Raw genomic sequence first — 21,837 nt, 5'->3', positions numbered from 1 at the left:
TCCATGCTGAGTTAGACCATTTTAACTGGACTACTGTGAGTACTACAGTTGGGTTTTAGCAGCCCCTATTTAAGAAGAGGAAACTCAGTCTGGGTTTCCACTTTTTATCATTACCAGTTATCCATGGTAAAAATAAACACATGCTGGTAATGAATAAAGACAGGATGGACTGAAGTTGCAATCATCAAATAGGCTTCAGACGCTTACTGACCAACTTCATATATGAATAACACTTGAATGAGGTGCTGAAGGACATTTGGTATCATTAGCTGTACCACAGCAAAGAGACAAAGCCTACACGAGTGCAAGGAAGAAAATTGGCATGGGAAAATAAATCTCTGAAGTGTCTGAACATTCAAAAGAGCGTTGTAGATAAAAAAAAATCAAATTACTACCATCTGATCTTAGTTGGTTGAATTTTGAGAAATGTAAATGTGAAGAGTATCTAGAACTAAGCACTTTAGGGCAGGCTAAAACTGAACACATTACTGAATAGGTGGAAAGGCACCGAATTAAAATTAGAGTAATTACTCCCATAAATAATCCTAGAAACTATGCACCAATATTTAAGCTTTTTTTTTAATGTTAACCTTATAAAAGGTGGCTTGTAGCTTTAATGTGGGACTCTCAATCAGAATTTAAAATTAATTCCAATCAAATATTTGTTACTGCTAAAATTGAGTTTTTCCAATTCTCAGCTAAACAGTTAGATAGCCTTGTGGTAAAGAAAATACACAAGTACACATACATGTATACACATACACAGAAACCTATCCCGTCCCACAAAGCACACCTCTTATTGGTAGACATGGAGGAGCTTCCATGGTGCCTCTGAAGAAGTCTGCTACCCAGACGGTCCCGTCCTCCCAGATGAAGGACAGCTTGGAGGCAGGAAGGCATAGAAAAGGAGATTTCAAATTAAAACAATTACAGGAAAAGTTATTTGTTTAGCTATCTAGTTTAAATTAATACACGTGTTTCTTGGTTACTTGGCTTGAAAAATTCAAATTGAAATCTCATTGAAAAAATGAAAATGTAAGCCATGTAAATGCTATGCAGCTTCCACCCCATCCCCCAATCCTCCTGGCACAAATTTACAGTCAATCAAGAGGCAAAAACAGGCAAGTTGCTCATGACCCATGACCAGGGGGACTTTCAAACATTTTTAAAACCAGACTAGTAATTAAGCAAATGCTACATCTATGTGTTCTTATTGGTTTTATTTCACCAGCCCTCAGGTAGCACAAATTCACTAGGCAAGCAAGATTTTCATCTTCTGGTCTCATTCCCATACTCTCAAGACGTAAACTAAACCCATCAAAACTGGAATTTAAGCCAAGCACTTTCTGGACTAGAAAAGAAACTGAATTTAAACCAATTCACAATGTTTATGTAATGCATAAGCTCATGATTGCATAAGAAAGTATAAACTGAATAAATACCCTTTTATTCCCTTCCAACTGGCCCTGTAGCAGTATAGCACTGCAAGCAGTAGATACCAAAGTGCCAAATTTTCTGGTAATAAATGAGGGATAAAGGGTATTGCAGCCCCAGGTTACTTAGATTTTTTTTTCAGCTGAACAATGGGATTGCAAGTACTAAATTAGGAGAGCAGCATAAAAGTCTAATGCAAGGTTGAATAGTTGAAAAGAAGAATGATCACCTGCAAGGCCACGTGATATTCTGAGACTGAGGTTTGGACCCTTCCAGAGAGGTCACTTTGCAAACTCCATGTACTGCCAATTAGAGAGTAGACTGTTGACCTCCCCAGAGAACAGGTCACATGGATTCCTTTTGTGTATTATCAATTCAAAATCCATCCTGATCGCCTCCTAGAGATCACTCCACTGACAAGACAGGAAATGAACTGTACAAAAGGGACATAAAAAGATCTCCAGCAGCAATAATAATAAAAGCTTCTGAAGACGATAAACAGAGGAAAGATTTTCTTTACCCAGGACTTTGATCTCAACAGTTTCTACATTTTACTCATTGCTAGTTATAGACTCTTATTCCCTGGTAAGCAGCTGGATTATGACTTGATAAACTTGCTTCAAAATCATTAATCTTCCACTGTGGACACCACAAATCAGCAGCAAGCACGTGCCCTGACATCACCTGTGTAAAAAAACTACCTATGAACTCTAAAGAACACATTACAGAAAATAATGGATATCCAGCAGAATTACAATGCTATCCAGTCATCTTAGACCTCAGATAAAGCAATTACCTGGCAATTTCTCATGGAAATCCATTATTCGCTATGTAGTTTTGTTACTCAATTTTAAGTCAAAACAAAACTTCTTTAAAATTATCTTTTAAATTTTCTAATAAACTAGTCTACAAGAGTCTAGGTTAAATGCCTCATTTATTCTGAGTTAACTTATCTCAGTTGTGCAGCAACAGGCCACTGCAATTGACTTCAGAACCCATGTAGTAGGGAGCTAGAAATTTAAAAAGGCTGGATTTACTCCTGACTGCTATGAGGCGACTCCTGCTGGAAAATGTGTGTAGCTAATAGGTCAGCTTGGTGATGACATCTATAGGTTATTTACCATGCAGACTTCCACAAAGAACTACCACTTAGGTGGGGTATTAAAGGGCTGCTGATCCCAATGGAACTATAAGCTATAGAACCACAACAGTCAGCACTTTTCAGCAAAGAAAAGTTGCAACCTTGAGAAAGCAAATTATTTTAAAAGCAAGTTTTAGATTTATAAAAAAATCATACTAAACTTTAAAATAGTGTTATTATGTAGGTGCATTGCATACTACAGGCAGCATTAGACTATAGCATGATATTATTTATTTGAATACTGTGGACAGATAACTTTAAGGTATGCTCCTCCACATTTGTTCAGCTTGAACAAATTTGCATTAAAAATTGTGTAGTTGAAAGATTTTAAGTGTTGTGCAACATTTTACATAGATCCAAAATAACAAAACTGATAGTAAAACAAAAAAAAGTAACCATAGGAAATGTCTCCAGTTCTGGTAAAAGGCACCATAAACTCGTGTTTCGTCATACCCCAATCCCATTACTGACCGCAAGACCTTATATAGACATTTATCTCCAGCATTCAAACAGGGACATTGTTTATATTTTTGAGCATCTCTTTGAGGATTATCCCACTTGCTTTATTTTCCCCAAAAGCACACCCATAGCTTCATTTGCCACTCTCTCCCCTACATGCAAAAATTGTGTGGAATATATTGTCTTCCCTTCTGATAAAATCTCCAAAAAAACTGTAAAATGCAATGCAGTGCATTCTTTATTAATATAAAAATACACAATGGGCAAGCATCATGCTCATAAAGTTTACATTTTCATAAATATAATTTGTTCTGATCTTCCACCCAAGCATCAAATGAATTCAAGCAGCAAAGCTGGGTGTGACAGTCTCTTCCACTTCCAAAATAAAATATTAACATGACTACAATTTGATTTTGAACCTAGGACTCTTCACTAAAGTCCTGATTCCTATCCCTAGATATGTTTGAAGCCTTACCTTCAGAGCTGGGTTGGTCTTTGATAGGGGGCTGAACTTCCTCAGTCCTAGCCTCAGTGCTCTCTGCTTGGGTTACTAAGTTCTGCTCTGGTGCAGGACTTGGATTGCTGCTGTTCTCCTGCTTCATTGGAGAGGCATCTGCTATAGAGCTCTGATTGCTGTTCTCATCTAATTTACAAACATCAAAAACATTCAATCAGATACAACTTTTATTTTTACATAATTGACAAAATGCTGCAGGAATGAAAGGGAAGGGAGAGAAAGGGAAGAAATGAACACTTCCAGGTGAACACAGCGAGTTTTCGCTCCCCCCTTCCACCCCCCAAATAAAAGCACCTGACTTTTATGACAGATGTTGAAATGTGAATGGTTCAAATTCATTAATGTAATTTTACTGAATGTCCAAGATAAAACATCTTATAGTTTTCTGTATGTAAAAGGTCTTTTTATGTTGTATTTTGTTCTACCAAGAACATATAATGTTCTCCCATATTTGTATTTTCACAATTTGTGCATTTATGAAAGCAAACCCGCCATGCTCAAAATCAGCCTTCAAAGGGCCTAGAGAAATATAGGATGGAAAAGGTATATGATCCCTCCTGTATGTTTCTTAAGTTAGAAGCAAATGTGACGCGAAGAAAAATTTTTTTCACACGACTGGTTCAGGTCTGGAATGCACTGCCTGGAAGTTTAGTGGAGGCAGATTCAATCGCAGAATTCAAGAGGGGCACTAGATGATTATTTGAATAGAAATAATTGTGCAGGGTATGGGGAAAAGGCAGGGCAATGGCACTAGGTCAATGCTCATTTGGAGAGCCGGTGCAGACATGATGGGCCGAATGGCCTCCTTCTGTGCTGTTAAAATTGTGTATTGGAAGACTGGGAAAAGATGCTGAACTGCCACAATGAGACACATGTGCTTAAAGACCCAATTTTGTATCACAAACCAAACACACTGAGTTGACTCAGATCATTCAAGTAATCAATTGAATGGTCACAATGACAAAACAAAAAAAAATTGTCAAGGTTGGTAACTTTACATTTTCTGGTACTATAAGTTGCCCAAGGCTCACGCACTGGAAGATAAGTGTGGTGGAGTAAAGGTGCTTAAATTTTGGTAGGCTACTTGCGACCGTAGTAACTACTTAATATTCCACTACAGAGTTTCTTTGGCATGCCATGCTAAGCATTTAATATGAGTACACAAATCAAAAACATGAATTCATTCATAAAAACTCACCCACAATAGGCAATTCCTGGTTCACAGTGGGGTCCAAATTATAATATTTTGTAGCTATGCAATGATGTAGGTTGTAATTGGTAGCAGCACAATGAATAAGGCAATTGTGTCTCAATCATTCTCTTCCACTACATCTGGTGTCTCAGTCACTAGAAATCCCTTCAATTATATTGTTTGGTCCAAAGTTTTTAACTGTGTCCTTTACCTACCTCTGTCTCAGTGCGCATCTTAACTTAACTCAATATTAGCATTGGATTACTATGATACAGTAACTACGTTTCCCTATGCTGTCAAAAAACTCACATATGGTGGTGGGGGTGAGGAGTAAATAAGGAATCACATACAATGTACCATTATAGTAAAGCATTCCCAATACTTAGTTTAAAAAACACACTAAACATACCCTGGTAAAGTCTGAAACTCAATCCATAATTTTAGCTGCAGAGGTCAGAATCAAGCTCAACAGCCAAACACATAGGGCTAAAATGAACTCTACATTCCACAGCATAGGAATTCTACCCACAGAGTCTGCCAGAATTTTCGCTGATTAGCACCCTCCTCCAACAATCCCTCCCATGAAAAATTCAATGGTCATACAGAACCACTCGCTAGTCAAATTATAAAATAATTGCTTTAAAAAACTACAGTGGTTAATAAATTAAGCAAGGGACTGTTTAGCTTTAGCAGGAAAGGATGTGCAAAGGAATATGAACTCCATCATATATTAAGAAAATGGTGAAGAGGAACGGGTAAAAAGGTTGTTAGTAGAAAAAACAACTTATTACAAACCTATATGGATCATTGTGAATTAATGAAATGGGCAAAGAGAGAAATGAGAGAAGCCATACTAAAAGAGTTCAAGTGGTTCTTGGACAACTTTTAGGCAATGGAAACAGCACTTGCTTTTTTTAAAAAAAAATTTGAAGTGTGATGAGAAGTTATTAATCCTTACATACAGAACATAACAGCCATTCTCCCATGACAGGCAGTCAGTTATGATGTTTACTTGCTAAGATGGATAATAAGGCCATTTCTCAAGCATTCTTTATGAGCAGTTTGTCTAGACAGGCATACTTCCAAGGTCAAATATTGAGAGGTTTCTCAGATTGAACCTTACCAAAGTGTCCTATTTGACCCTGAGCTAAACTTAAATGCCTGAGGTTGTTGGAGCTACAGTGCTACCATGGACTCTGATCATGTCACTACCACCAGCTAGCTCTCATCACCACCAGACATACCACCCGCAACAGTGTCCTCATCACTCATAACTATCACAGTGCTGTGATAATGACCGCTCCCTGGTGTGTAGCAAGGTCAGGCTTCGGCCAAGGAAACTATAGCACTCCAAAAAAAGTCACTCTCAGGCCAACATTTGTCATACCACTGACCCAAAAAAGACCCAGGAATTCCGCAACATCCTCAATCAGGCTTTTTCGGACAACAATGCCCAAGGCCTGGGGCGATGTCAAATGGGATCATGGGCGCAACACCATCTATAAAACTTTGCACTCTCTGCGCATGCGGGGAAAAAAATCAGAGAAATGCCAACTGGTTTGAGGCTTATTGGATAGAAATGGAGTCAGTTACTGCAACCAAGAAGAGAGCCCTCATGAGCTACAAGCAAGTCCTCAACAAACAAAATCTAGATGCTCTCAGAGTTGCCAGAATCAATAGCGCACCAATCAATACTGGTTGAAACTCTGCAACAGCACACGATCTGCTGCTGAATCCGGGGATTCTAGAGGGATGAAGAAATCAGGAAAGTAACAGGCCCAGCAGCACCAAATAAGCTCTCGAAGACAAAGACAGGGATGATCATCACTGAACCTAGCAAGCAGATGGAAAAGGTGGAGCACTAGCAATGTCACTGAAGAAGCTCTCAGCACCATTCCAGACTTTCTAGACATGGAGGAGCTGGACAGCAATTCCACCATAATAGAGCTCAACAAGGTTATTGACTGCCTTGCCAGTGGTATAGCCCCAGGAAACAATGGCATTCCACCTGAAATCATCAAAAGTGGAAAACCAACACTGCTGCAGCAACTCTGTGAGCTTTTGTCTCAGCTGGAAGATCAGTGCTTCAAGGCATTTCTGATGCAAAAATAGTCCCCTTGTACAAAAACAAAGGGGATCACAATGACTGCAACAATTACCAAGGCATCTCCTTGTTAAGTATTATAGGGAAGGATCTTCACTCGTGTTGCTCTGACCAGATTGCAGACCCTGGCATCACATACTTTACGAGTCTCAGTGTGGCTTCAGAGCTGGCAGATTGACAGTTGGCATGATTTTCTAACTTTGGCAGTTACAGGAGATGTGCCACAGTCAGCACAGGCCACTCTACATTGCCTTCATTAGATCTTATCATCAGCAGAGGCTCACTCTGTAAACTGCTGCAGAAAATAGACTGTCTGCCTGGATTCCTTGGTGTCACTTCTTTCCATAAGAACATGCAGTTTAATCAGTTACAATGGAGTGCCATCGGAGGGTTTCAAGATCGGCAGCGGGGTAAAGCACAGCCATGTTCTGGCGCCAACTCTCTTTGGCATAGTTTTCTCCATGCTGATATTGTACGCTTTCAGCAACTCAGATGAGGATGTCTACCTGCATGCCAGAGCTGTTCAACCTGGTACGGCTGCACACCAAGACCAAAGTGTGTAATGTCCAAGTTCATGAATTGCTATTTGTTGATGACTCCACACTGGCATCCCATACTGAAGTTCACATGCAACAGCTTGTATATCAGTTCTCCCAGGCCTGCAAGGAGTTTGGACTGAATGTCAGGAAGACCATAGTTATGGGCCAGGGTGTAGAGACTTCACCTTCTATCAACATCAACCTCCAGAGTAGGTGGTTATCGAGAACTTCACTCTAACTTGGATCACAATTACCAGCAACCTATCCTTTGATGCTGAAATCAGCACCAGGATTGCCACAGCCGCAGGTGTCATGTCAAAGTTGAGAAGTAGAGTGTTGACCAACAGCAAACTAACCAAAATATACAAAGCTCCATGTGTACCAGGCTTGTGTTCTCAGTACCCTCCTTCACAGTAGCAGAACATGGACAAAATTTGCATGCCAACCTCTGCTGCCTCAGATGAACTTTGGCATCTCCTGGCAAGAAAGAGTGCTGAATATGGAAGTACACCAGCGTGCAGGGATCCCCAGCATGTCTGCCCTCAAATCAGTGGCAAGTCCACTGGCTGAGTCACAAAAGCCGAATAGATGATGGCCACATTCCCAAAGACATGCTCTATGGCGAGCTTGCTATTGGCAAAAGACCAAAGGGTCACCCACGTCTGTAATACGAGGGCATCTTGCAAGCTTGACTTCAAGTTGATAGGGATTAAAGTCGATGCATGGGAAGTCCTCGCCGCTGACTGGAGTGCCTGGAGACAAGTGGCCAGGAAGGGCATGGAAAAAGCAGAGAACAAAATAAGTGACTAGATGGCAGAAAAGAGAGCCAACTGGAAAGGAAAGAAAAAATCAGTCAACCTCATTGAAGGGACTGCCACTCACACATCGGCCTCTACAGATGCAACAGACAAATGATCAAAAGTAACATATATCCTGGGCACAGTCCATCATCTCCTGAGAGTGATGGATGTCATCACAATCTTTTTAGCATGTCTTCTCTATTGTTCTGTCCATAATTTCTCTCCCCTTTTAGTGTAACCTTCACATTATCCATTTCCTTTATGAAAGCAGATGCAAAGTGCTCATTAAAATTTGTACCATGTTCTCTGATTCTACATGATTTCCCTTTGGATCTTTAAAAGGCTCAACCTTTTCCCAGCAAATCACTTACACTGCACTGTTTATAAAAATGTTTTAGCCAATGCCAAATCTAAAACAAATTTTCTTAAATATTAGGATAGAAATTTACCCAAATAACTTTTCCAGTATTTTAAGTAAGGTAGCAACCACTATTTGTGGTTAAGAATCATTCTGAACTTAAAAAAAGGAAGAGCTCATATTAACCACATGAATCACCAAAATTTATAACTGAACATTGCAAGAGTTATGTACTCAATTCAGTTGTATATTTAATTTTCCAACAGATTACAACTGAACAGTGTACGTTAGCCAAGCAAAATTTTTTGGAATTAACCAGAAGTAACAACTGAAACAAAATATGCCATTAAGAAAATAGTTCACAATCTACCAAACACACAAGAAATACACCTACCTTGAATATCCATCATGCCTGGTGAGGAGCTGTTTTCTGGGGTTGTCACTTCAGAGCCACACTTGTCATCTTTCCCCTTTTTTTTATTTTTGTTCTTCTGGACCAAACAAAACAAACATGGAGTTGACTTTTTTATTCTTTCGTGGGATGTGAGAGTGGCTGGCTCGGCCATCAATTTTATTGCCCATCCCAATTGTGGTGGTGAGCCACCTTCTTGAACTGCTAGAGTTCATGAGGTGTACGGACACCCACAGTGCTGTTTGGGGAGGGAGGGGGCCGAATTCCAGGATTTTGACCCAGCAACAATGAAGGAACAGCGATATAGTTTCAAGTCAGGATGGTGTGTGGCTTGCAGGGGAACTTGCAGGTGATGGTATTCCCATGCATCTGCTGCCCTTGTCCTTCTAGGTGCTACTGAAGGAGCATTGGTGAGTTGCTGAAATGCATCTTGTAGATGCATAGATCTAAAATTCATATGATTTCTGCAAAAACATAAAATGCTGGAAAAACCTAGGTCTGACAGCATCTGCAGAGAAAGAAACAGAGTTGGCACTTCAAATCCATATGACTCTTCTTCAGAGCTAAAGGGAAGTAGAAATGTGATGAAATGTATACTGTTTACTGTTTAAGGAAGTGGGGGTGGGGGCGCGCGGTGTGGAGCAGGTGAAGCTGGACAGAAGGCCAGCAATAGATGGGGGCAAAGGAGAGACTGATAAATATGTCATGAACAAAAGGACAAACGATGCTAATGGTGGTGTTAAGAGCTAAAAAAGGAGCTGATAGTGGGTTTAAGGTGAGAAAGCAGAATGTGATAATAGCAGGACAAGGATAAGCACTCTAAAAAGAACAACATGAACAAGTAACAGATGGCCCTTGTGGGGGTGGAGGGGAAAAAAAGGGATCAAAATGGGATAAAAAGTAGGGGGGATAAAACAACGAATGAATACATGAAAATAAAAATGAATAAAAATAAATGGATAAAAAATATTGAAAAAAGGCATTGTTTTATTCCCCTCTTATCCCAGTTTCGATCCTTTTGCCCTCCACCACCACCCCCTTCCCCAACCCCACAAGGGCCACCTATTACTTGTCCATGATGTTCTTTTCAGAGTGCTTACCCTTGTCCTATTATCATATTCTGCTTTCTCCCCTTAAAGCCACTATCAGCACTTTTTTAGCTCTTACCACTACCATTAACATTCCCTTTGTCCTTTTGTTCATGACATCTTTGCCAATCTCTCCTTTGCCCCCACCTATTGCCAGCCTATCTAGCTTCACCTGCTCCTCCTCCCCACACCCCACCACCCCCGGCCTGCCTCAAACAGTATACATTTCATCACATTTCTACTTCTCTGTAGCTCTGAAGAGTCATATGGACTCGAAATGTCAACAGATGCTGTCAGATTGCTGAGTTTTTCCAGCATTTTCTGATCTTCTTTCAGATTTCCAGCATCTTGCAGTGTTTTGCTTTTATCTGCAAATTAGGCCTTGCTTATGGTGAACTTCCTGAACTTCCCAGTGTCAAGATTTTTGTGCAATACTTTTTATAACATTTATGACGGAAATTCCATACGCAAATATTTATAAATGCAAGAAAGCCATGAAAGATATGGTACTAGTTTAATATGTGAAAACTTTAATTGCAGCATATCAAACAAGGCCTTACACCATTGTAGTGCACTGATCATTTTCTCCAACTGTGTTTGAAACTCAATTTTGTTTTTGAATAATAGACCTCTATTTACAGGGGTCCACCTATTTATAACAACCAGAGCTGCAACTTCCCTGCTCTCTTTGCTCACTCTAGTGGCTGTTCTCAAACTCTTCACATTGTAACCACTGGCCCCATGACCCTTAAACAGGCACCACCCTACCAAAAAAAAATTTATATTCCTCACTCCAATAGCTTTTTCTCCAAGTGAACTTTCTGTCATGGCTATTGACACAATCTAATTCATGCATTCCCACAAATTGCTCAAAACTTGTTCTGACTTTTTTTTTCACCTCACTTACTATTTTCCCCCCGCAACAACTGAAATCTCTAGTCCAAAATAAGGGTTTAAACAAAATTAAAAACATTTCACAGAAACATGACGACATTTACAAACTGGATTTTTTTTTAATATCTCTGTTAGAAGTGTATACTTAGAACATTTTCTTATACTTAAAACTCTTTTAGAATTATTTATTCTATTGTTGGATCCACAAACAAGCAGCACATTTGAGAATAGAAACAATACTGTCTTGCCAACTCACTTCAGTAATAGTCAGCTGCCTAATTTCCATTTGATGCTCCACTATACCCCAATACATCTGACCACAGAACAGCAACTTACTTCATCAACTTTAGGTTCCGTTACAGGTACCCATTTGTAGATCCTGAGCGACGTGTCACCAACAGTTACCCATTTCTTCTCCCTGCATTTCAGGAAATGAACAGATTTAAAACGCAAAAGGGGATACCACTTATATTTTAAAAGCAATTACAGAAAATTTAACTTGGGTTCTTTTTTAATTTAAAAAAATCAAAACTGTGGTTCTGATAGCATTGCATTGTGGTTCTGATGGCATTGCATACAATTGTTGATAAAAGCAGACATCTTATATAGAGTTTGAGGAGATTCAGAATATAAAGCCTCTTGGATAAGACATTAAACAGAGGCCCAATTTTCCAGTCAGGTGGATGTAAAAGATCACATAGCACTACCAAAGCAGCACAGGGGAGTTCTCCCAATGTCCAGTTCAACAATCCTCAACCAGATGAACCCATTTTTAGTGATGTTGGTTATCTCACTGCTGTTTGTAGAACCTTACTGTCTACAATGTGACTTTCATATTACCGCATTTTAAAATACAGTTGTAATAAACTGCTTCATTAGCTCTGAAGTGCTGTGAGATGAGCAAGGTATTTTATAAATGCAAGTCATTTCTTTCTTAATATCAAATTGTTTTTATTAAAGACTTAAAATCATTGGAGTGACTCCATTATTGATTTCCCATCACTGCCATGGCTGTAATTGGGGAATCAAACCTAGCTCAATGTGGTGCATGCGGTTAACCACATTCCGAGATGTCTACGCCACGATCATAGATGAAATATCCAGTTATTGCTCTTCACTAGATTTTTGATAGCATTTAAAGGCACATACACAAGTAAATTTTACATATTAAACAATGCAAAAATATTGGGAAGCTTCAAAATTTGGGAAAAAATTGAAACTTTCATTAAAAGAGTTGTTAGAGTTGAGCAACTTATGCATTTGTGATATGTAAGTTAAAAGAACGCTGACTTTTTAATGTCCCTGCAGTAGTTGTACAAATCCCATGATCTATCCATGTGGTCAGCTTCTGCCATCTATGCTAACGACACCTAGCTCTAACTTTTTATCATCCTTGCTTACCTGCCAGTAGACTAGCTGCCATCCAGTATTGAATAAGTCGCATCTTCCTCCAGCTATCTCAAATTCAATACTCTCTCCGCCATCTCCATATCCTTCTGGTGTTGAACATTAGCAATCTTTGCATTGGTTCAAACTGGAGCAGAGCATCTGACCTCCATCTTCATCATGGCTTAGCATTGCTCATCTTCCGCTAAAAATATATGCCTTTATCACATCCAGATTACATTAGTCTGATGCTCTCTTGACAATGACTTATCCACCACTCTGCATAAATTTCTATTTCAATCTTTGCTACACATAACCTATTCCACAATCACACTTTCTGTTCACTCTTATCCTTGCTGAACTATATGTGCCACAAAATATCAAATATTAAAATTATATTCTTGTTTAAATGCCTTTTTAGCCTCCATGTCTCATCTTTGAAATCTCCAGCACCATAACACCCATTTGATCCCTGCCTGTCGTACATCCCCTTGCCTCAACTCCACATTTTACAGCCATACTTCAGCCACCTAGATCTCTCATTCTAATTCATTTCTTAAACTCCTTTCCACCTCCATTCCCAACCCCCCTGTAAATTCCTGCCCAAGTTTTTTGCTAACTTCCATCAACTCTTTGGCTCAGCTATGAAGCACATGGGATATCTTCTATGATAAAGCTGCCACATAAATGTAAGTTGTTACACTAAAAATACATGCAAGTATTACATGATATCAACAAAAATCACTCCAGATAAACATCCTAAACAAAACTAAAACTATAATCACATGGAAATGCATGATTTTATTACAACCTTCATATAAGTATTTCACATAGAATTATTGCATAATAATGGATTTGGTTTAAATATTGCAAGGATTGTTTTGTTTTTAAGTCATTAGATAGACATGCCAGCAATATCGGTTAGTGTTGATGTTTGTGCATTGTGCTTTAGGTCCTTGACAAAACACACAAAGCAATTGACTATTGCAACAGATTGTTCCCCACTAAAATGTTCATATTTGATTCAAAGACACAGGTGCACTATTTTGTATAAAAATCAGAATGTGGGAGAACAGGGAAGAAAGGCAATGAGATGGTGAGGAAGAGAGTATCCTAAATTGTATACCTACAGTGCCATTAACCTCCTTTGCAGTGTCATTTGTACAATTCAGTTTGGATGAAACTTCTCATCTAAATGGCTTCCCAACCCTAGAACTTAACCCAACAGTGTTGAAAGCCAAAACCCTCACTCCACAAACTCTCTAGCAACAAGCTGACATATCCAATCTGGCCCAACGCATAGCATAGAGAAGGATCCTGAGATTACTATTGTCAAGTTCCTGCAAATCTTTATGGAACCAAACTGTTCAAATTTCCTCTGTAATACCTCCATCCTACACTTTCCTAATAACATCAACTCTTATGTAACCAACAATTTTAGTTGATTTCCCCCCATTACCAATAATATTTTCACTTGCCCCGTTAAGTTCCTTATCCTGATAGGAAGGCAACACGCTACGATGCCTGCAAATCAGCTTATAAAAATGTTTATAATTCCGCACTATTTTCATAGGTTAAAGTCTGTTTTCCACTTGCTCAGTGTTGTGGCATTAATCACAAATACCATTTCCATTGCATCTCATCCGCTTCCTCATTACAAGAATGTCAAGAACTGGTTACCTATTGGTCTACACTCAATGTTTTTTCCTCCCCCTATACTGGTTCCTCCCAACTCCTTTCGATTCTCCTCTCTACCAGTGGAGTGACCATTTCTGGAACACAATGGCCAGAAATAATTCTTTCTCGCATGTGATAAGAGGATGGCAGGCCGGCCCTCAAAGTCAGAGCTCCACTCAAACAACACAATCCTTTGACACTTGATGTACATATACTCCTGGATACTTTGTAAATTCAGGATACCTGACATCATGCATTTTTCACACACCATAAGTCTACCTCCTGATCTTGCCATTTCTACACTCCCAGCTACTGTGATGTTCACAAGTACCAAGTCATTTAAAAAAAATACTTTTGTACTTGTCCTAGTGTCAGATTTTAGTAGCTGTCACTTTTCCAGTCAGCCCCTTGGAGCTAAAGAAGCCTCTAGCTTGCAAAGACAGACTCACAATCGCCCTCTTTCAACTTTGTCACTCCTGTAGCTTCCTGTAAGGAAATATCACGATTACCACCAACCATTCCCTCAACTGATGTACTCCTCCACATTGAACATCCCTTGGAAGAGGCACAGAAGGTCCTTCACCGAATGATTTGGTAGCACCACTACTGACCAAGCCCTGAAGGGCATATCTGCCAGGCTGGGCTTGTAACAGATGGTGAGACCCCCAACACAAGGGAAAAACCTATTTGACCTCACCAACCTACCTGTCACAGACAAGCAACCACTGCACAGTCCTTAAGGGGACAAAAGTTCCATCTTCACACTGAAGATACCCTAAATTGTGTTGTGTCAACGACCACTGTGCTAAATGGGACAGATTTGAATCAAATCTAGGAGCTCAAAATGGGCATCCATGAGGCACTGTGGGCCATAAGGGGCATCATACTCCACCACAACCTGTGGCAAGGCCCAACAGATCCTTCATTCTGAAATCACCAATGAGTATAGGAGAGCATGCCAGGAGCACAAACACACCGAAAAATGTGGTACAAACCTAGCAAATTTGTACCACAGAACTACAAGCATGCTACAGAAGCCACATGCCATAAGGCAAAACTAAGCAACCCAACATGCAATGGATCAGATCAAAGCTCTGCAGTTCTGCCACATCCAGTAATAAATGGTGGAGGATAATCAAACAATTAACAGGAGAGAAGCAAGCTCCATGAACATCCCCATCCTCAATGATGGTAGAGTCCAGGTGGTCAGTGCAAAAGACAGGGCTGAAGCATTTGCAGCCATCTTCAGCCAGAAGTGTGAAATGGATTATCCATCTTAGCCTTCGCTTGAGGTCCCCGCTACCACAGATGCCAGTCTTCAGCCAAATCGATTCACTCCACACAATATCAAGAAATGACTGAGCGCACTGCACACAGGAAAAGCTAAAGCCCTTGATAACATACCATCTGTAGTGCTTAAGACTTGAGCTCCAGAAATAGCTGCGCCCTTAGCCAAACTGTTCCAGACCAGCTAGAACAGTGGTATCTATTTGACAACAGGGAAAAAATGCCCAGATTTATGTCCCGTCACTAAAAGCAGAACAAATCCAATCCGGCTAATTATTGCCCGAGTCTGTTCGCTAAGTGGTGGAAAGTGTCAATAGTGCTATAAAGGGGTATTTATTTTGCAGTAACCTGCTTATCGATACTCACAATGGGTTCCAGTGTGAACAAGCACGGGCGAGTGAGCAAGAGAGAGTGCAAGAGTGAGGAGCCAGCCTCCAGGTTCTCACTCCTGCTTACATCAACACAATCACACCCACTCTCAGAGTGGGTGTGGTTGAGTGAGTGAGCACCCTGAGGTTGGGAGTGAGCCACACATACACACCATCTAATGGTCACCCTTAATAATTACTCATTTTTTAAAATGATCAATTTATTGTTCTGACATTGCTTTATTTTTCCTTAACAAGTTGTCTCTTTCCTCTGTTGTGGGGAATTTTCAGTCAGGGAACATGGTTCCTTGCCCTGTGTGGTGGGTCCCCCCCACCGACATTAGCTAGATGAAAAAGGTATGTAGGGACAACTCCTTGGTGCCAGTGCTTGGACCCCTGCTGCTTGTGAGCCTGGGTCAGTTGAGAACAAAGGTAGTAGGCTGAGCTAGTTAATAATGTAAATCTGTGTAAGATAGGGACAGATGTTGACATGGGTTGTGTGCGTATTTTGTGTGTTTAAAATAATCGGAAGCGTCTGGGCATTGTGAACACCCATAACCTTTGGTACGGGAGGGCAGTTAAAGAGAGATGGATGTCTGTAATTAGACAAAAGTAGACTATCAATATTCATCTGAGTTCACCTCCGATTGTTAACAGGCTATCAATACTTACAAACAAAAACAAAAATACCTGGAACAACTCAGCAGGTCTGACAGCATCTGCGGAGAGGAATACAGTTAACGTTTCGAGTCCCATTGACTCTTTACTAAAAACGTTAACTGTATTCCTCTCTGCAGATGCTGTCAGACCTGCTGAGTTTTTCCAGATATTTTTGTTTCGGATTTCCAGCATACGCAGTTTTTTGCTTTTAAGAGTTGACCTCCACCTGCATTGTAACATGAACTTGACTGTGTACAATCGCTAAAATGAAATGGGAAGCAATCTCCAAGTATTGTTTACTATCTCCACGTATTGTTTACCATCTCCGCTGCATTGTTAGCCATAGCAATGAATGAAACTGTCTTACTATAAAAACTGGATACATGCTTGTATCCGTTAGATGTGACTCTGGTGTAGTCCACATCTCTCCTTACAACAATAATAAAATCAACTGTGCCTTTGCCTCCAGCCGGGGTCTCGTGGCTTTCTCTTGTTTTCTCTAGGCCACGCTAATTCGACAGGAAGCCCTCAGCAAATTAATAGACCCCAAGATGTGTAATTGAGAAATCCCCCAACACCTTCATACCTCAACTTTTAAAATTCATGCTTAATGTTGTGCCAAACCTCACCTTTCTGAAATTTGCTCATTGGCCCCTCGAATGAGAAATTGAAATGCGGCCCCCATGCACAAAAAAGGTTGAACAATCCAATCTACACGATGCACTGCAGCAAGATGCCCTCATCAAGGCATCCTCCAAAAGTGTAACCTTCACTACCTAGAACAACAAAGGCAGCAGGCATATAGGAACACCACCACCTGGTCCCCTTCCAAGTCATACATCATGACTTAGAATGATATCACCATTCCTTTGCAATAGCTGGGTCAAAACTTAACTCCCTCCCTAACACCACAACAACTGCAGGATTCACCAAATTCTCCAGTGCATTTATGGATGGGCTCATCAGCAATAAATGCTGGCCTTGCCAGTCATGCCCACATCCAATGAACAAAAAACCCAGATTTAATGTGCAACTTCAGTAACAGGAACATGAGGGAGAAATCCCAGCATATATCCACTCAAGTAATGCTTAAAGCTCACATTTATAAATTTATTCATAAGATCGGCTCTATCCATCTCCCAGTTCCTGGTGGCGCTATTCTTAAGATGCCTGTTGCCCAGCCAAATCACCTGACACCTTTTCCTACGCCCAATTGAAGAATTGTACATTCTCTCTACTTCTGCCAAGAAATGTCACAATTCTGAGATTAGAAATGCAACATAGGAATTAAATTTAACTTCTTTAAAAAGCTCAAGTAAAGTGCTTTTACTTACAAAATAGGTGGTGTCAGATGAGTTTAACACCAATTCTCAGACCTATGCCGTGTGGCAATAGTGTCTTCCCAGGGCAGGACAGATATTCCCAAGCACCTTTCCTGGCACTGAACCAGAAGCACATTTTAGCTGTCTGAAGCATGTTCTGCACTTGTACTACATGTGCCAACGCACACAGAAATACAGTACATGCATACCAAGTGCCTTAAGCAACACAGACCTGTGAAACTGGTTTTCAGCTTATCTAAAAATTTCAAGGCATGGCATGGCAGGATTGGATCAAGAATTGCGTCTCTATTCTCCTGCAACTACACCCTCAAAAATACTTTCAGACAGCAGCATTAAAAAAAATCAAACTACACTTTGAAAATTCTTCTTGCCGCTATTTTGCTTTCTCCACTATTAAAAATACGGTTGGAACATAAATAAGAATGAAAACTTACAAGAAAATGATAAAACATAGTATTTTGAGTTGTGTAAGAAAGTTTGCTCAGATTCAGCTCGTATAATCGAGCCTTCATCTCCTATGAATCCATGTGCCAATGTACAACTTCCATTTATGTAGGATGTTTAAGAAAAACGATCAGGCAAACATCTGACACAAAGCAGAGAGATATTAGGACAAGTGACTATAGGTGTGGATCTGGGCCTGGGCAGCCGAGGCAAAGATGTCAATGGAGGAGCAAAAAATAAATAAATTGGGATTGCACAAGAGGCCAGAATAAAAGCAGAAATCTTAAGGTTTTCAGAGGTTACAGAGATAGGGAGTGGCAAGACCAGCATATATTTGATAATGTGGTGATCCTAGGAGTTCAACAGAAATCATTGTTACTGTACCTAGTATAAAGAATGGGTCATATGTCCTTGGGATCACCAAGACACAGGAAAATGGGAGAACACCATTGGCATGAAGCACTGGTTATGAACTACAAAACTGAAATGCAGTTATAAAGACAATACAGTCACTTACTATTCTATAGAACCTTTAATTTACTTTGTCTACTGGTTAAAGAGCATACAGCTCACTTTACTATCTTCATTGATACCAAACATGTCAGCAACTCTACATGGGGCTTGTTAAACCAATCCCATCAATGTAAATATCTTCAGCTGTACCTTCGACCTCTCCAAACATTCTCAGCTGTTTCTTATAACCCTGTACATAACCATTATTGGTGGCAGCTTCCCCTCAGTAATTCACTGCCTAAACCTCTCCACCTTTCTTCTCTCCGGTAAACATTTCCTTAAAACAAATGCCTTCAACAAAGCCTTGGTTGTACCCCTTAATCCTGCCTTCTTCGACCAGACACTGATTTTCCATATACCCATAAGGTACCATAGAACTTTTTTTTTTGAAAGAAGGCTTAATATAAATGGAAGTTTGTCTTATTGGATCCATTCTCCAGCAGCTATCTTAATGCAGAATAGTTGGTCAACTCTGTGCAAGTTCCCAGTGATAAACTTCTGGTAGGCTTTGAATGAAAAGTGCATCATAAAATAAAAATAAGGCTGCTAAACATATATGAAGAAAAAGAATGTCTGAAGAACCCATCCAATTAGTTCCAAACGATCTTAGTCTTAAGGGGCCATCCATTAAACAAAACAAATCATTACATCAAATAGTCATTGATTGAAGATCTTCTACTCTTCAGCAAATTAGGAGGCAGTGATTTAGCTATTAGACTTCATCTCCGAGATCTGCATTTAAATTCAATCCAAACTTACAGCAGAGACTTTCATCCTAATTATAAATGTTCAATGCAAATTTAAGCAGTTGGAATCCAGTACTTAGTGGGCATGGCCCTATAACCACCAAATGCATCTAAGTGCCAATTTAATCAAATTAGAGAGATTGCAGAGTGACTCATTTCAGAAATGCTGCTTGACGCAGAAGGAGATGTGCTTAAGGTTGAGGGTTAGAGACTGAGGCACATTGTTGGAGCAAGTAAAGGGACTGTTGCTCTTCAAATGGCTGAGAGATACTGGACTTGGGAGTGGCATGATGCTGCCAATGGGAACTTAGAACAAGAAGAGTTCCAACTCTCAGTATTAATTTCCCTCACTGGGATATGCACAAAATTTAATTGAAACGTAAACATGGAAATCTCAACCGATCTTACAAATTAAATGTAATTGTTCAGGAAGAGTTCCTTGTGTATGTAACACAAAGCCACGTTATTCTTCTGCAGTAGCTTGTGTATTTCAAGCTGAATATGGAGTGCAGCAGTAACCAGAATTTAAAATATCCAGTTTCCTATATGTGGTACAAAAGCAAATGTGCATTTAAAATTAGACCAAAATTCCCTATCAATCAGATAATTCCCCTGCATTACAGGCAGAAATTTAAATACCCAAGTCAGTCTTATTCATCAAGTGGATTTAGGAAAAGGGACAATAACAGCATAGATACAAAACTAACTGAGTGACTGAGAAACAAGAGCATAGTGATGAAGGGTTGTTTTTGGACTGGATAAAGATTTATAGTGAAGGTTCCCCCAGTCATCAGAGCCCCTGCTTTTCTCGTTCCACATTGACGTCACAAACTTGAGTGTACAGGGCACAATTTCAAAATCTGCAGATGATAAAGTTTGGATGTATTGTGAACTGTGAGGAGGATTTTACTAAACTTCAGAAAGATAGACTGAGTAGTGGAACAGGCAGACAAGTGGCAGATGAAATTTAACACAGAAGAGAGGTGCGATTCATTTTAGTAGGAAGAACAGAAGAAAATAAAATAAAATAATGGGTACAATTCTAAAGTGGGTGCAGAAGCAGAGGAATCTTGGGGTACATGCACACAAATCACTAAAGATGGCAGGGGAAGGAAAAAGCGGGTAATATCACATACGGGATCCTGGGCTTCATAAATAGGGGAAAGTGTATTCAAAAATGCTTCCAACAGATCGATGTGATGCATCTAGTATGAGAGTGAAGAGCGTTAGCATGCTTCCATTTGCATGCTAGTTTGCTTCTCATTTTCAGCCTAGACTGCTGACTAGTAGTCAGGAGAGGTGTAGTGATAATGTCACTAGACAAGAAATCCAGAGGCCCAGGCTAATGCTTGGGGGTCACTGGTTCAAATCCCAGTGGCAGCTGGTGGAATTTAAATTGAATTAATAAATCTGGAGTTAAAAGCTAGTCTCAGTAATAGTGACTGTTACAAACAGGAGGGAGGGAGGCAGGCTAATTTGAACAGCACTAATTTCTCCTCTCATCACTCATCTGTAAACAGAAAGATGTTTTGATTTGTTTCCCTCTTTATAAGCAGTGGCGTACTTCCCAATCCCTCTGTTTCAGTGCAATCCAATTTTCTATTAATAACCCCACAGCAAACTCGAGATAGAATGAACTCAAAGGGTTAATTTATTTGTACACACTTAAAGTGCAAAAAAGGGGGTTTGCAATGTCCCCATCAGATTCAGATAGTCAAGAGAGGGATAGAGAAAGGCTTACAGTACAGAGACCACAGAGAAATATTGTTTCACATTTGTTCCGTAGTTGAGAATCAAAGTCCACTGAGGTATTACTGCACAGAAGTCAGGTGGGTTGAAAACCAATGCTGGATAATTCACTTTTCCGGTGGTGCTGACTTCACACGATGAGACAGGCATACTGAGATGAATTAGTCTTGCAGCTGACAGTACAAAATTTCCAGCAACAGTGTAGATGGGGGCCAGGTATTCCACCTGGGCCGAGTTCTTTGTCTGTGAAGCTGCTAATTAGATGGTAAAAAGCAGACTGATCCATGCAGTTCAGCAAGGCAATATTACTTGTTCCACAAGCCAAAGGCCCATGTCACATTACTCCCACCTCTCCACCAGGTCTTTGACAAAAGATGTGTATCCATCTGGATTCCAAAATCACAGCCATTAGGAATTGAAAGGAAAGTTGCAGGGCCTTTGCCTTAGCAGACAATCCATCTCCTTCTGGCCAGCCTAGGTTATAAAATGCAGATTGCCTTTGTATGGCTCTCTTTGAAGTTGGGCTGTATAGTCCACAGATAGTCATTAGTGGCTCCTCAGAGATAATGAGGTGCAAATTTTCCCAAAACTGCTGTAGCTCCTTTTGTTCGGGGCACAATGAAACAAACTATTGTGGATTGTTGTAAAAATCCATCTGGTCCACTAATGCCCTTTAGGGAAGGAAATCTGCTGTTTTTACCTGGTCTGACCTACATGTGACTCCAG

At 40.1% G+C, this 21,837-nt stretch overlaps 1 protein-coding gene across 3 annotated transcripts in view; it reads right to left on the bottom strand.

Moving 5' to 3' along the window:
* The window catches only part of bcl7a (BAF chromatin remodeling complex subunit BCL7A), a 61,904-nt gene that overhangs the window by 9,220 nt on the left and 30,847 nt on the right, over positions 1-21,837 (bottom strand). For all 3 annotated transcript variants that reach the window (XM_041203482.1, XM_041203484.1, XM_041203483.1), the window contains exons 2-4: positions 11,275-11,356; positions 8,939-9,035; positions 3,510-3,677 (exon numbers count right to left, since the gene is read on the bottom strand). In XM_041203482.1, coding sequence (XP_041059416.1) covers positions 3,510-3,677; positions 8,939-9,035; positions 11,275-11,356 — 347 coding nt within the window. The remainder of the gene's footprint in view (positions 1-3,509; positions 3,678-8,938; positions 9,036-11,274; positions 11,357-21,837) is intronic.

This window comes from Carcharodon carcharias, chromosome 13, assembly GCF_017639515.1.
Source record: "Carcharodon carcharias isolate sCarCar2 chromosome 13, sCarCar2.pri, whole genome shotgun sequence".
Taxonomy (NCBI): domain Eukaryota; kingdom Metazoa; phylum Chordata; class Chondrichthyes; order Lamniformes; family Lamnidae; genus Carcharodon; species Carcharodon carcharias.
The sequence above is the reverse complement of the archived record's forward strand: the minus strand, read 5'-3'. Positions and strand labels throughout refer to the sequence as shown.